This window comes from Rana temporaria, chromosome 4 (assembly GCF_905171775.1).
Source record: "Rana temporaria chromosome 4, aRanTem1.1, whole genome shotgun sequence".
Taxonomy (NCBI): domain Eukaryota; kingdom Metazoa; phylum Chordata; class Amphibia; order Anura; family Ranidae; genus Rana; species Rana temporaria.
In genome coordinates, this window is record NC_053492.1 from 171,989,766 (window position 1) to 172,006,420 (window position 16,655).

At 41.5% G+C, this 16,655-nt stretch overlaps 1 protein-coding gene across 5 annotated transcripts in view; it reads left to right on the forward strand.

Moving 5' to 3' along the window:
• ECT2 (epithelial cell transforming 2) overlaps positions 1-16,655 on the forward strand; it is a 107,044-nt gene that overhangs the window by 26,445 nt on the left and 63,944 nt on the right. For 3 of the 5 annotated variants that reach the window (XM_040349381.1, XM_040349384.1, XM_040349383.1), the window contains 10 exons: positions 55-147; positions 8,173-8,355; positions 9,973-10,062; positions 11,584-11,691; positions 12,053-12,126; positions 13,043-13,173; positions 14,924-15,039; positions 15,140-15,202; positions 15,785-16,007; positions 16,105-16,241. In XM_040349381.1, the coding sequence (XP_040205315.1) occupies positions 55-147; positions 8,173-8,355; positions 9,973-10,062; positions 11,584-11,691; positions 12,053-12,126; positions 13,043-13,173; positions 14,924-15,039; positions 15,140-15,202; positions 15,785-16,007; positions 16,105-16,241 (1,218 nt within the window). The remainder of the gene's footprint in view (positions 1-54; positions 148-8,172; positions 8,356-9,972; positions 10,063-11,583; positions 11,692-12,052; positions 12,127-13,042; positions 13,174-14,923; positions 15,040-15,139; positions 15,203-15,784; positions 16,008-16,104; positions 16,242-16,655) is intronic. The other 2 variants (XM_040349382.1, XM_040349385.1) reach the window with 1 other exon arrangement.

Genomic DNA, 16,655 nt, shown 5'->3' on the forward strand with positions numbered 1-16,655 from the left:
TCTTTACAAATGCATTGTTTTTTAATTTTCTTTTGCCTGACTTCCTTTCCACAGATAGTTAAGCTAATGGAAGTGCCTATTGTAAAGATAAGGGAAAATTGTCGAGAGAAATCCAGAGACTCATTTATAAAAAGTATTGTAAATATGGTATGATGCTCTATTCATACCAACTCATCTTGCATGCAGCACTTTACATCTGGCACAGCAAATCACATCACTAACCTACTGTGGAACATTTTTTTTTTTTTTTTTTTTAACACATGTGCTGCTTGACCACTTATCCACTGGGGCTTATTTGATAATTGTGATAAGTAACTCCACTTTTGCCTCTTAATTTTGGTGATGGATTTTTCTGTGATCTTTTGGTTTAGCACTGGTCACTGTATTTCTTTTCACTGTATCTGTGTATCCCTTTAAGAAGATGATTACAAATGGGTTTCAGTATATAGACTCAATGTCATACTCGGCAAACATCGTAATGTACAAATTACACTCTTATCCTTCTTAGTACCAGACATGTATTTTGCAGTGCAAATGCAAAAAAAGTCTATCGAAGAACAACATTCATAATATGCAGCATTGGTGTTTCATAGTTGTGTTCCAGTGCTCTACCCCATTAACAATGTATTTTAATGTGCAATCGCAGAATTCCTATGCCAAACACCACCTAGCTATGCTACATAGTGAGGTTGAAAAGACACCAGTTTGTGTGTGTCAATACATTGTATACCCCTGTATGTTGTGTTTGTTGAGGTACCTGTTTAATAGTGTGTGTTTTTTTTTTTTTTTTAACTTTCGATGCTCCCTACTGATATCACTGCTTGTGGAAGAGAATTTCACATCCTTACTGCTCTGACTGACAGTAAACCCTCTACGCTGTTTAAGGTTAAACCACTTCTCTTCCAACTTTAGTAAATGGCCTGCGTAGACGTTATTGGCCTGCTTATCTTGGTATCATCTGCAAATACTGAGATTGAGCTGTTTATCCCATCCCCTAGATCATTTATGAATAAATTAAATAGGATTGGTCCCAGGACAGATCCTTGGGGGACCCCACTTTCCACACCAGACCATTCCGAATACTTGCCATTTATCACCACCCCTTTTTTTTTTTTTAAGGCTATTATCTGATTAATCAAAGCAATAATCGGCCAACTAATCGATTATGAAAATAATCGTTAGTTGCAGCCCTACTGGGAGCCTTAAAGTGGATGTTAACCCGATTTGTGAAATATGACCTATGCACATCTATCTGTAGTGTTTACTTATCTCTCGCCAAAGCCCTGAGTTCCCTTGTGTTTCTGCTGTTTTGTTTCTGTTTATTAGCATGATAACTTCTGACTAGGGATGAGCCGAACACCCCCCTGTTCGGTTTGCACCAGAACTTGCGAACACACCAAATGTTCGTGAGAACTTTAGAACCCTATTAAAGTCTATGGGACTCGAACGTTTGAAATCTAAAGTGTTAATTTTAAAGGCTAATATGCAAGTTATTGTCCTAAAAAGTGTTTGGGGACCTGGGTCCTGTCCCAGGGGACATGTATCAATGCAAAAAAAATGTTTTAAAAACGGCTGTTTTTTCGGGAGCAGTGAATTTAATAATGCTAAAAGTGTAACCATAAAAGTGAAATATTCCTTTAAATTTCGTACCTAGGGGGGTGTAAAGTTAGCATGTGAAATATCGCATGTTTCCTGTACTTAGAACTGTCCCTGCACAAAGTGTAATTTCTGAAAGAAAAAAAGACATTTAAAACTGACTTGCGGCTATAATGAATTGTCGGCTCTGGCAATTCAGAGCGAATTCATTCATAAAAAAAAAAAAAAAAAAATAGAGTGGGGGTCCCCCCAAATTCAATTACCAGGCTCTTCAGGGCTGGAATGGATATTTAGGGGAACCCCACCCTCAATTTAAAAAAATAAACGTGGGGTTCCCCCCAAATATCCATTCCAGACCCTTCAGGTCTAGTGTGGATTTTAAGGGGAACTCCACCCCAAATAAAAAAAAAATGGAGCGGAGTTCCCCCAAAAATCCACACCAGACCCCTTATCCGAGCACGTTAACCTGGCCGGCCACAGAAAAGAGGGGGGGACAGAGTGCGGCCCCCCTCTCCTGAACCGTACCAGGCCACATGCCCTCAACATGGGGAGGATGTCCCCATGTTGATGGGGACAAGGGCCTCATCCCCACAACCCTTGCCCGGTGGTTGTGGGGGTCTGCGGGCGGGGGGCTTATCAGAATCTGGAAGACCCCTTTAACAAAGGGGACCACCGGATCCTGGCCCCCCCTATGTGAATTGGTAATGGGGTACATTGTACCCCTACCATTTCACAAAGGAAGTGTAAATAGTTAACACACACACACACACACACACACACACACACACTGTAGAAAAAAGTCCTTTTATTAAAAAAAAAAAAATCCAGCAGTCGTAATCCACTCGGTCCCGGCTTCCTGCTCCAACGTTGTCTGTATCCAGCGACGGGTGATCTCCTCTCCGGTCCAGCGATGAGAAGATCTTCCGGGATCCACAGCGCAGCATCGCCGGCCTCCTCTCTCCGCCAGAAACAGCGCAGCGGAATGACGCGGCAGGAGCTTTGACATTTCTTATATGGGGAGGCGGGGCCACCTGTCGCATGACCCTGCACCCTCTGCTACGTCATTGGGGAAGCCCAGTCTTCCCCCTTGCGTCAGAGGGGGCGGGGTCACGTGACGGGTGGCCCCGCCTCCCATATATAAGAAATGTCAAAGCTCCAGCCGCATCATTCCGCTGGGCTGTGTCCGGCGGAGAGAGGCGGCCTCCGATGCTGTGCTCTGGATGCCGGAAGATCTTCTCATCGCTGGACCTGAGAGGAGATCACCCGTCGCTGGATACAGACAACGTTGGAGCAGGAAGCCGGACCGAGAGTGGATTACCACCGCTGGATTTTTTTCCTTTTCTTTTTTATTAATAAAGAACTTTTTTTTCTACGGGGTGTGTGTGTTTTTTCCAACTATTTACACTTCCTTCGTGAAATGGTAGGGGTACAATGTACCCCATTACTAATTCACATAGGGGGGGGCCAGGATCTGGGGGTCCCCTTTGTTAAAGGGGTCTTCCAGATTCTGATAAGCCCGCAGACCCCCACAACCACCGGGCAAGGGTTGTGGGGATGAGGTCCTTGTCCCCATCAACATGGGGACATGCTCCCCATGTTGAGGGCATGTGGCCTGGTATGGTTCAGGAGAGGGGGGGGGGCGCACTCTGTCCCCCCTGTTTTCTGCAGCCAGCCAGGTTAACGTGCTCGGATAAGGGGTCTGGTGTGGATTTTTGGGGGAACTCCATGGCTTTTTTTTTTTTTTGACGGGGTTCCCCTTAATATCTATTCCAGACCTAAAGGGCCTGGTAATTGAATTTGGGGGGACCCCCACGCTATTTTTTTATTATATGAATGAATTCGCTCTGAATTGCCAGAGCCGGCAATTCATTATAGCCGCAAGTCAGTTTTAAATGTTTCTTTTTTGTCTTTCAGAAATGACACTTTGTGCAGAGACAGTTCTATGTACTAACATGCTAACTTTACACCCCCCCCCCCATAGGTACGAAATTTAAAGGAATATTTCACTTTTATTGTTTCACTTTTAGCATTATTAAGTTCACTGCTCCCGAAAAAACAGCCGTTTTTAAAACTTTTTTTTTGCATTGGTACATGTCCCCTGGGACAGGACCCAGGTCCCCAAACACATTTTAGGACAATAACTTGCATATTAGCCTTTAAAATTAGCACTTTAGATTTCTCCCATAGACTTTAACAGGGTGTTTCGCATTTGCCGCGAACACCCCAAATTGTTCGTTGTTCGCCGAGCAGGCAATGTTCGAGTCGAACATGAGTTCGACTCGAACTCGAAGCTCATCCCTACTTCTGACAAGTTCTCAGCTGGGAGATGAAAGCAGCCTGAAGTTTTTGTCAGGGTGGGTGCTATAAATGGATTAGCAGAGAGCTTGTCTTGTGTCAGCATAGCTCTGAAAGTATCTTCGTTTTTCTGCCTATGTGTGTGTGTGTGTGTGTGTGTGTGGGGGGGGGGGGGTGGCCTGGCTTTCCTCCATCAAGTGCTGAATGAAGAAGTAAATTTGAACACAATGTAGGAATTCTAAAGAATGTAGGGAGGTGTGTTTCATCTCTGTGTATCATCTGAGGCACTTTAAGGGTTGATGCTCCACCTTCCACTTCGCCATCACCCATACTCGGAAAAACTAGAAAATGCTCCTAGTGCTCACTGTAATGTTTATTGTAGTGTTAATAACAATTGTACTTGCAAAGTACAGCCAAATCACAGAAATGCAGTCAATTGCATGTGCATGGAGGTAATACACACCACTCATGCTGCCGCATACAGCTGACTGGGACAGCATACCTCCATCAAACATGAAAACATCACCACAGGCACTCCATCTATGAAGTCTTTACAGATGTAATGTGTAAGCTGGCGTCTCTGCTGACGTTGCCATGGTCCGTGAAGGTTTGCTGTCTGCAATGGCATGAGTGGTGTACATTGCCTCCCATGCACTTGTGGTTCATTGTATGCATTTCTGCGATCTGTACCATGTATGTGCAATTGGTTTTTATCCTACAATAAACCGTTTGCAGTGAGCACTAGGAGTCTCCTTGTTTTTGAGTATGATGTGTGAAATGGAAGGATTAGTTAACCCTGAAATTACCCAGAGCTGCATAACGGGTGCCTAGAATCTGGAGGACAAATTGGTGGAGGAATATTAATCATTTGGGTCTCCTTTGTCCTTGATGAACTCCAATAACTACAGGGCCCTTCTCTCTAGGTGAGCAGACACCCATCATCATTGAGGATTTCTGAATGATGTTTGGCACATGAATGTTGTGATTGCATATTAAAATACATTCTTAATGAGGTGGAACACTACTCTAAAGCACTAATAATGCAAATTATGATTTTTTTTTTTTTTTTTTTTTTTTAATGGACTCTCTTATTTTGCGCTGCAAAACATATGGTTGGAGAGCACGGATTCACCACATTCAATTCGCATGACAGGCAAGAGTGACCGCTCTCAATGAAGCTGGTTCACACAGGTCCAGCGCGGCAGCAGAGCAGATTGCAAAAGTATGCTGTGTGCGTTTTTGGGTTCAAGTCGAGGGGCAAAAATTCGAACCTGAACTAGTGAACAGAAATGGACCCCAGGCACGAAAGTGTGGGAGCATATATGTGAACCTGGCCTAAAGCTGGAGAGTGCAAAATCTGGTGCAGCTCTGCATGGAAACCAATCCCCTTCCATTTTTTTTATTTTTTATCGTGACATTGCAGCAGATACGTCGGACACTTGACACTTTTTTGGGACCAGTGACATTATTACAGCGATCATTGCTATAAATATGCACTGATTACTGTAAAAATGTCACTGGCAGGGAATGAGTTAACACTCGGGGGTGATCAAGGGGTTAAATGTGTGTTCTAAGGAGTGATTCTAATTGTGGGGGGAGGGGACTGACTTGGAGAGGTGACCGATCTGTGTTCCTATATACAAGGAACACACGATCAGTCTCCCCTTCCCTGACAGGCCGTGGATCTGCGTGCCCCATGTATCGCCGGAAAGCAGTGGACATCATATGACGCTTGCCTTGAGGGACAGAGTGTTCCTGGGGTATCATATGACAATGGGCAGTAGGGAAGTGGTTAAAGCGGTGTTCCGCCCAACAAAAAAAACATTAAGGCCAGCAGCTACACATACTGCAGCTGCTGGCTTTTAATAATAGGACACTTACCTGCCCTGGAGTCCAGAGATGTCGGCAGCTGATGTCTCCATCAGCTGTATGGTGCTCTGCCGCCATTGCGGGTACTGGAACCCGGCAGTTTAGCTTTTCGGCTTCACGCCGGGAACCCTACTGCGCATTTGCGATGCCCCGCTCCTCTCTCCTATTGGTCCGGCGGCTGGGGAGGGAAGGAGGAAGCCCTGCGGTGATGTCACGGCTCCGTGGCAGGGACTCTCAGAAGTGGGAAAGGACAGGTATCCGATCCTATTTTAAGAAGCTGAAATTACAAGCTGATTGACTACTATGCACAGCTGTTAACCAGATTTTGCACACTCCAGTTTTAGTAAATAAACCCCAATGTATGCTTAGTTTTGCATTATTAAGTCTATACGATAAATCCCTGTTTGTAATGAATTTCTTAAAAGGCTACACACACACTTTTTTATTTATTTATTTTTTATTGGAGCTCTATTTGACTCACTTATTTCAGGTTTGTTGGTGGGAACCATTCAAGTGCTGGTAGGTAGGGTCACAGTGCGCAAAAGCTTTAGTGTCTTTATTGCTACTAACAGCCTTTTCAAAAGTCTGTTACTTCTCATGTCCCGATTCTGACTTTGACCCATGTTTTTAAGTGCCTTCTTGAACCTTTTTATTAATGGAAAGAAAGTTCTGCTTCTTGCTGAATTTAGGTTTTTCAGTATGCTGCTACACACTCTAAATCACCCACCTTCCTTCATATTTTTTATTTTTGTAGATCAACAGGTGAGTAAATTTAGCCAGTCGCATTGTGTTGATGCATTGCAACAAGACAGTAGTAACATTGTCACTCAGGTATTTTGAAAAGCCGCATGGTGGGATCAGAAATTCCTGGAGAAATGGGCATTGGTGGGCTTATGCAAGTATGTGTGTGTAATCGGTCTATTGCTTTGCTGTTATTTTCAGACCTACTTGATGATCCAAAAATAGTACAGCTAATAACTGTTTTTACTAGTATAGTCCTTTTTAACCCTTTGAAGATTTTAGGCCTTGGAAGTTAGGTGTCGGGCCACTCGGTTTTACCACTCCTACCCTGCCAGCTGCATTATCTCACGAAAAACCCTGGTTGATTTACTAAAACAAGAGTACAAAATCTTTTTGCAGCTGTGCATGATGGCAAATCGGCTTCTTCAGCTTGTTCGGTTAAGCCTTCACAAGAAAAACTGAAAGTTGATTGGTTTCTGTGTAGACCTGTACCAGATTTTGCACTTTCCAGTTTAAGTAAATCAAGCCCGTTGTGTCCTGAGTGTGCCAAACTGTCACATATCAATCTGTAGTTCTATACAGCTACAGAGGTCCTATTCGTTGGTATGGCTTCTTAGGAGCTGGGAAACATTAGCATGAGTTCATGCAGCTGACTGGAACACTAGAACTCTTACACTTATAACAATGACAGCAAATTATGAAATCGTTAAACACAATAGGTTATTAAGCATAGTAAATGTATCCACACTGGCAAAGGACTCCTCTGATGCATAGGTGCCACATAATTGCCCTCTACTAACCTGAAGTGTACATAGTGTAGAAACAATTATCAGTTCTCTATTGGAACCAAATGGGACAAATTGATCCAACTTCACAATTCGCACCAAGGCTAGTCATGGGTCAAAGGGAGTCTTCAAAAATTTTCACCAATCCAATCTGCCACCCTCCTTTTACACTAGCCATTTTTTTTATATTTTTGTAGCTGTCATTTATAGTATGATAAACACCATCTACTGTACTTTGTGGTGAGTTGTTTCAGTCTGTGGCAGAAAGATGTGTAGAACCAAAATGATCACCTGAACCGTGTGTGTATATATAGTTTATAATTTTAAGGGCCCTTTTACACGTACGGACAAACGGTCCGTTTTTTACAAGTCCGTTTAGGAACTTGTAATGTATCCCTATGGGATTGTGGACGTAAGCGGATGATGCATCTGATAATGTCCTTAACGATCCGCCTCCGCAAAGATCCGCTTTTTCAGATGGCAGAAAACCCTATTGTTCGTCCGTCTGGCGGAATGGATCGGACGAATACGGACACACGGTCCGTATTCATCCGATTCCCCATAGGGGAGAGTGGAGGAAAGACAGGGCGGTCTCTGCACAGCTCACGGAGATTTACGGATGATCCCCGCTGAGCCGACGGACACACACGGGGCGGATCAATACGGATCCGCTCCGTGTGAAAGGGCCCTAAAGCTTTATAAGGTATGATCTCTTATTGCACAGGAATAGACTACCTTGGAGAATATTTGTTGTATTTGGCATTTATAGGGCGTGCGGACATCCACAAAGGTTAAGTTAAAATGTCTTGTAATGTATTTTATTATATTATAGCATGAACTGCAAATCCCAGTGTACCAAGTTTTATTTTTCCTTATGGATATGCAGGAAATCAAACTCCCGCACATCATAACTGAAGCAGTGGAAGAATATGTGGAAACCGATGCCCCAGAGTTCGAGAATGTGTTTGTCATCTCAGATTTTCAGCACCCTTCATTCCAATATCTGTATAAAGCTGACTGCAGAGTGGTTGGTCCACCAATCATCTTGTACTGTGCACAGAAGGGAGAGGTACAACCTATTAACTACAGTATATAGCCATTTAACATTTGATGCTGTAACTTTTTGTTTAAATCAAACATGGAACTATGTAACTGGCTTAAAAATAAAGAAAAATAAAGATTGGGCATTGGCAGATTCTAGTTGGTATAACTTGGCCTAAGGCTAGGTTCACATCTGTGCCGCTGCGGGCCCCCGCACAAATATTGGCAGCCGCAACCACTCGCACAGAGAAATGCAGGACCCCGTGTGCAGCAAGTCAAAATTTCTTATTTCCTGGAGTTACACTTTATTTTTGTCCTCAAGACACAAGAAGAAGTTGGCATAAATCCCTACAGTCAGGAGAATTGCCCTTTTTAGACGGTTGTTAACTGGAGTTGCTTTTGGAAGATTTCCCCTCACATGTTCTATAATTTTGAATTTCTCATCACCTTGTTTCAGTGAAAATGGTCACCAAGACAAATTTAGAGGGGGGAAAGGGGGATTACAGCAGTATCACATTTTAGCATTGAGGCAAGACGCAAGGTTGTATCATAGCTGGAACTAGCCATAGATTCCACCACCCCGCCCAACACCTTTTTTTTTTTTTTTTTTATTATTCAGCAGTAGGCTGAACGAAAGAAAAGCAATGGATTTCCCCATCCATTTTATCATTACTACGGGACTCCTCTGCTGTCAGAGTGCATTGATCAAACGTTTTCTGGGGAACGGCCATAGATTGAAATTTGGCCAGTCCTGGTCACCTGACCAATTTCAATCCATCTATGGACTGCTTGAGTACTTAAAGCGGGGTTCTAGGCATTTGTGTTGTAATTTTGAAACAAAACCTGTTGGAATAGCAATATGGAAGCTGCCTTTCCTGATCTAACTTATTTTGGAGGGTGCAAGCTTTAGGACTAAGGCTGGATTCACACCTATGCATTTTTAGTGCTTTTTGCAGATTTGCACTACAGAATGTGATCCATGGGAGACTTGATACAAGAGATCAATACAGCCTCATCAGTGCCTATGAGGTGCAGCCTGCCAGTGCCTGGTAGCGCGATCTCATGCCATGTCAGAGCGGGATCTGAAACGCCGTTCAGACGATGTCCTACCTCCTATGTCACACGGCATGATGATTGCTGACATTGGATCAGTGTGCCGTCTATCACAACTGGCAGTCTAGGAGGCGGGACATCGTTACAGCAGCTGCACAGCGTGTTTAAATTGGTGGAATCTTTTTTTTTTTTTTTTTTTTTTCATTAGCGTGATATCCCATTTGAGGCGATTCCCTCAAGACTGCCTGTTTAACCAACGTGCTATACGGTGCGTGGTTACTACCACTTTGCTTTTACCTTCAAGATCCACCTTGGGCCGCACGAGACTTTTTCACCATTTGTTTCTATATGGACTTTGCTTAGATGTTTTTATTCTCATGTTGAAATTTTACATTTTTGTTTATAAATCACTGCATTTTTTCGATTACATTTCTGCAACTTTTTTGACTTTACTTACTGTTTACTTTAGCACCACACTTTTGTTATTTTGCACTTTACGTCTAATGGCGTGTTGGCTGCTTACCCGTAATCAATGCACAATTTTCTATTTATCCATGTCTCTAAATATATATCTCCCTCCTTTTTTTTCTAGTCTTTACCGTTTACATCTAGACCTCTGTACTGTGCCAGCATGCTTAATCTTGTCCTGTGCTTTACTGGCTTCAGGAAAAAGGAAGAACTGGTGAGTTTGGGTGGGGTTGTGTGTTTTTTGTTTTTTGTTTTTTTCAGCATTTGTGAGCAATGAGTTGCTGTTTCAAGAGAAATATGTGATGAATATTCAGATTGCTGTAGACGTCAGTTCAGATATAATAATGCATTTATGTTCTAAAGCTTACTCATACACAGAAATAATGGTTTATAGGCTAATACAGTGGAAAGTTCATATCTTAATGTAATTTTGAGATTATTGGTTAAAAAAAAAAAATCTGACAAGCCTTTAACTGGGAAACGTAATGGTTCTGAGGCCATCTTAAGAATATGCCAAACCAACATTTCATATTCCTGATATGTGCTTGTTGTAACATGTACTTGTGTGAAAAAGTATCCTGCTCATTGTATCGCTTCCTTTGTGTAAAATACCTGCTAATCCCCTCTGACTAACCTATGCCCATGTTTGTTTTATTTTACTATTATAATATTCGTGATATTTTCAGTATGTGTATATAAAAAAAATGTTTAACCAGTGTCTCTGCTTATATTGTACCCATGGAGGTACATTTAAAAGTGCCACACAATGTCTTAAATCTTGATGTATATTACAATGGGGACGGTACCTCAGAAGGGTAGGAATTTTCACACATACACTTACACTTTTGATGGCGGTCTCCATAGTGAGGAAATATTTTCCAGCAGAGACAACAGTGTGGTCCCTGCTGTTTGTGTTGCTGAGGGTTTGTGCAGCTTCTCTGAACCTCCTTTTTGGAATTTTTTAAAGATAACTCTGCATCCACTATAAAATCTTCTTAAAAAATTGGAAGCATCACATGATTTACAATTTAGAAATGATTTCCCCAAATGAGGGCACAAGACCACATCCGGTATTTAGGTGTCCATCTTACTACTACTGTAAATGCCATATTTTGAGGCTCCAACTTCCTCCTTTTCTTTCTTTTTATCTCTTTGGTTTGGGACACATTGATTTGCTAAACTTTATTTCTTCTTTAAATTCCTCCTGGGTATTAAAACCTTGGAAAAGATGGCAGCAACATATACAGATCTATTCTTCAGAACCTGCTTTTTACCGGATAGATTTGCAAACATCAGACTACTGTACTGTACTGCTGGATAATGCATAACATCCCCTTAATGATAACCTGGTTTAAGTCAACTGGTTCCCCCTATTCAGAACTGCCCACCCCCGCTGTTATTTTCTTTTCTATCCTGGGTTTCTTCCACCATTTGTTTACTTTGAATCGGTGCCTAATGGCAAGGTCACACTCCATATGCCAGTTAGTTACAGCCTGCCTGCTGGTTTGACCTGGATATAGTGCAGAATATGGTACATTCCAATGGGCTGGTCATACCAGTTTAGGGCCATGCTTGTTGTGCACAACTACGAATAGCTACTTTTTAGAACTACTGCATCCATAAAAAGGGTCTTTTATGTCTTGGTGTTCTGTAGAGAAAACACTACTATATGTTTGTAAATACCATAGATATGTATTGTCTTCCTTATGCATTGCACCATCATTTTTTCTTTTAGGTAAAACTTGTAACTTTAGTACATCATATGGGAGGTACTATAAGAAAAGACTTTAGCTCTAAAGTGACCCACCTTATTGCCAACTCTACTCATGGAGATAAATTTCGGGTATGTTCTATTGTACCGTATAAGTCCAAGTTTGTTTGTTTTTACAATGCTTTTAGAATTCTTTCTGTATTGGTTTCTTTCCTGGGTTTGTCCATTTTCATCTGATGATCCTGCTAATAGGCGTTCTGTCCTATGGTAACTATGCTCACTCACAGTACTGCCTGTATAGAAGGGGAGCATTGTTATTTCTATTCACCATTCTTGCTGATAAATGCTGCAGAGGCATGTGTACAGTAACTGCATGATTTGTTTTCTTTAATGCCTGTTAGGTGAAATGTTAATATTCAGTAGTAGGTGGTCTCTGTGTAAAGTACAATCTTTTACTATATAAAGGCAAACAAAAAATGTTTTTCCTCCATAGGTTGCTGTCAGTCTGGGCACTCCTATCATGAAGGCTAACTGGATTTTAAAAGCCTGGGAAAAAAGGAATGAACTGTGAGTATATCTGTGTCACACAGTCCAAAATGTATTTACACATGAAGGGATACTACAACCGGACTTCCAACCTGTTAATGGTACCTTTTCTATCAAGGATGTACTCCCTATATATTACTATATATAACCAGTAGAAAAATGTCCACCCATTGCTTATCATTAAATACACATCTTAACGTATATATATTTGTGTATTGTACAATCTTAAAGTTGGTTCCAATTATGTCCCAGACATATTCATCAGTATTTGATTATGCTTTGTAAACATTTTCTGGGCATATTGCCAGTCTGCATCTATCTTTCTCACGCTTGGTATCATCTTTTTTCTATAAGTGTTGCCACATATTAAGACTTGTCAGCTAAAAAGCCAATGTTTAATGGACACATCCCTACATCAACATGCACACAAATATATATCAGACTATATTACCAAAAGTATTGGAACACCTGTCTTTACACGCACATGAACTTTAATGGCATTCCAGCCTTAGTCTGTAGGGATCAATATTAAGTTGACCCACCCTTTGCAGCCATAACGGCTTAAATTCTTCTGGGAAAATTGTCCACGAGATTTAGGAGTGTTTATGGTAATGTATGACCATTCTTCCAGAAGCGCATTTGTCCCCAAAAGCCCCCAACAGATTTTTCAGTTTTTCCATCATTTTGCCCAGGTGCTTTTAGTCAAAGTTTTTTTTTTTTTTAGGCAGCTGTCTATCAGTGTGCCTTTTTTTTGTGGTAATTTTTTCTGTACCTTTTTTTTAAAATTGCATCTTTGTGACCAAAGACAACTAAGTACCCTCAATGGTATGTGACTTTGAGAAAATGTATGACAGTCCAGTCCAAAAAAAAGGTTTGCAGAACAACTTGCTTTACATGAAAATACTATGTGTGTTTTTATTTAATCATTTCTTTGCAGTGAATTCGGTGCAGTAGACGAAGAATTTAAAAATGAATTTAAGGTGCCCCCATTTCAGGACTGCATACTAAGTTTTCTTGGGTTTTCGGAAGAAGACAGAGTCGGCATGGAGGAGATGACAACAATGCAAGGTACAGACACAAAGCCAACAAATATGTACATGTCCAGTGAACTGCTAAAGAACCTTACTTTGAGTCAAATGAGGTATAGAATGCAATACAATATTTTCTTGCATTGGATTGGAGGTTCTTTAAGTGGCAGAGCCCACATTAAAGTAAAGATGAGAAATTCAGGCATGTACGCCTTTTTTTTTTTTTTTTTTTTTATTGGTGGGAAAATTTACTTTTCAGTCTGAATTTTAATTCTTGTCAGCCAGGAGTGTGATGGTTTATGCATTCTAAGGCCTCTTTCACACACAGGGTCCAATTCGGGTCTGCCTGTCAGTTTTTCAAGAGGACCCGATCGGGTAGTCCATTCACCCCTAAGGACTGACGGGTGTTAACAGACTTGTGTCCGTTTTGCACCACCTACCTCCTGGTTTGATACGGGTCTGCTATGGAAAAAAATGTAATAAAAATGTAAGGGGCTCTGTCTAGGCTGGTCAATATGGAGTGCAATAGTATGTAAATGTGGAGTCAGTTTAGTCCTGGCCACCCATAGAGCAGAGTGGGCTCTGTCTGTGTCCGCACTGTAGAAACTGAGCGTACATGGTTGTGTCATCTGTTCACTCTGCTGTAATCACCCTTGCTTATATCTAGGGTTGTCCCGATACCAAGCATTTGCCCGAGTACTTGTACTCGGGCAAATGCTCCCGATGCTTCACCCGATACTTGTACTGTCGGCGGTGATCAGTGCGTGGGGAAGTTAGAAGCACCGATCACTGCTGTATAAATTTAAAAGTAATTTCTCCGCTTCTCTCTACACCCCTCCCCCCGCGCGGCTTTCGGCTGCTTTAAAATCAGCGGTGATTGGTGCTTGTAACTCCCCCACACACGATCACCGCTGACTGTCCCGTGTCCTCCTCCAGCCCCCCTCCGTTTTTCTGCAGTCTGTCTCCCTCCCATGTATGCTGCCGTGTATCCCGCCGTGTTTCTCTCCCCTTCCGTGCTCCTCCACCCCCTGGAAATGTCAGGATGGAGAGCGGGGTAGGAGCCGGTAAATCCGGCTCATTACCGCTCCGAATGGACAGAGTCAGTGATTACTGACTCTGTCCATTCACATAACTGAAACATTGGAACCTGTGTTTACAAATGTTTCAGTTTATGAATGAAGAGAAGACGCTGTCTTCTCTCCTTTCATTTTCAGCTGATGCTGCTGAGAAAGGGACAGGGGAACATGTTTCCCTTTCTCTGTCTCAGAGGGGAGATGTCAGAGGTCTGTTAAGACTCCTGATATCTCACCAAAGCCCCCCCCCCCCCCCAACAGGGCTGAAAAAATAAATAAATAAATAAAGAATAAAAAAACAAAAGCATAAAAAAAATTGTTGTAGAAAATAAAAAAAATTAAGAAAAAACACACCGACACCCCCTTAAAAAAAAGAAAGCATTATAAATAAAAAAAATTGTAAAAAAAAATTAAAAACAAATTGTTAAAGATAAAAAAAACTGACACATGTGCCACTGTCACATGAGATTAAAAAAAAGTATCGGTATTCGGTATCGGCGAGTACTTGAAATAAAGTATCGGTACTTGTACTCGGTCTTAAAGTGGTATCGGGACAACCCTACTTATATCAATGGAGTCCACTCCGTGTAAAAGGGGCCTAATATTTTATCCCAGAATTGTATTTTGATATATTTTTCTGTGGACTAGTGATCTTCTATGTTCTGAAGTTGTTTGATTGTACTATATGCTTTTTAATATTTGTTTTTCTTCTTTTAGGTGGGCAGTTCTTACCTGTTGGAGATGAGAAGTGCACCCATCTGGTGGTTGAAGAAAACTCTGTGAAAGAGTTGCCCTTTGAGCCTCCAAAGAAACTGTATGTTGTTAAGCAAGAGGTGAGTTGCAGGCTGTGTGAAAAGCCACTCAAGTTTTGACTGTTTGTATTTCTAACTTTTTTTTTTTTAACCCCCCCCCCCCCCAATTGGATCTCCTCAGTGGTTTTGGGGAAGTATACAGATGGATGCCAGAGCCGGGGAAACCATGTACCTGTTTGAAAAGGTAACAGTCTTCCTGATTGTCTGCATGATTGTTTTCGGGTAGTGATGTATCCTGCTTGAAACTGAGATCTGGAGAGTGGATAGAACAGGGGGATTTTAATTAAGGTCTGCAGGGTGCAACTTTTTAGGACATAACTGACTAATATTTCCACTCCATATTTTATATTCTACATACATTTTGTTTGTATGGCAGCAATATATCAGCATTGCTGGTACATGAAGTGTGTGTGGTGTGTGTTTGTTTTTTTGACACATTGAACAGTCTTGGTGGTATGTATATAAAATGGTAAATGGGGCTTCTTTTTACTTCACTAATAACTGGTCTCGAAAATTACAGTATAAGCGTTAACATCTGTGTAAGTGAATAACGTACGTTCTGTAACTTTAGCACATTGCATTTTTGCTACCACTCTTACCGACCCGAAGGTAAATTACCCCCCCCCCCCCCCATGCCCACTTACCTCTTAACGACAAAGTACAGGAAAGAATATTTTGTAGGTTGGCCAAATGTATGTGTTAAATGGGTAATGTTTTCATTATCTTTCATATATATATATTTTTTTTATTTTCATTTTTTGTGTAGCATGACAGTCCAGCACTCAAAAAATCAGTGTCGCTACTTTCACTGAATACTCCCAGCAGCAATCGTAAGAAACGCAGATTAAAGGATACTCTTGCCCAGATAACTAGAGAAACTGATATCTCCCCATTTCCACCTCGGAAACGCCAATCAGCTGAGCATTCCTTGTCTATGGGATCACTGCTTGACATCTCAAACACCCCGGAGTCTGGAAAGTCACTGTTGGGTAAAGATTATTTGAGCCCTATGTTTGCTGATTTATATGGGCTGTTGTGGCTCCAGAGTATGGATACCCATGAAAATGTTTTTATTTATTTTTCTAGATGTACCAAAATTTTCTGGGAGGCCTTCCAAAATCTCTACGCCAATACCTCAAAAACAGTCTGCAAGATGGCAAGTTGCAATGGAACTGTATCAGACGGAAAGCAATTATGTTGACATCCTCTCTACAGTTGTGCAGGTATTTTACTTTCAGATTTTGGCATAGGCTAGCTGCCTACTCCTCCCAATACGCTTTATGACTTTTTTTTTATCTTAAAACAAAGTTGGAACAAAATCAATAGGCACATAAACCTTTAGAGATGCATGAAGCTCTGATGATAAAATGCACGTATCACGTTTAAACCTAGTATTAATCACAGGGGGACTCTTTTTATGATCCCAATAACTAACATTACCAAAGGCTCCAGCTCTACATAAATACCCAGGACATCTGCAATATGTTATATCATTTACTTTGTTTCAGAAGTTATAGATTTTGTGACAAGATTAGTAAATAATGAGATTGAGTGAGGCACCCACTTCCCCCACATTTGGGACATGAGTTCTTTGGGGATCAGAATGTAAGTCTTTCCAACATAAACGTGAGCCCCCT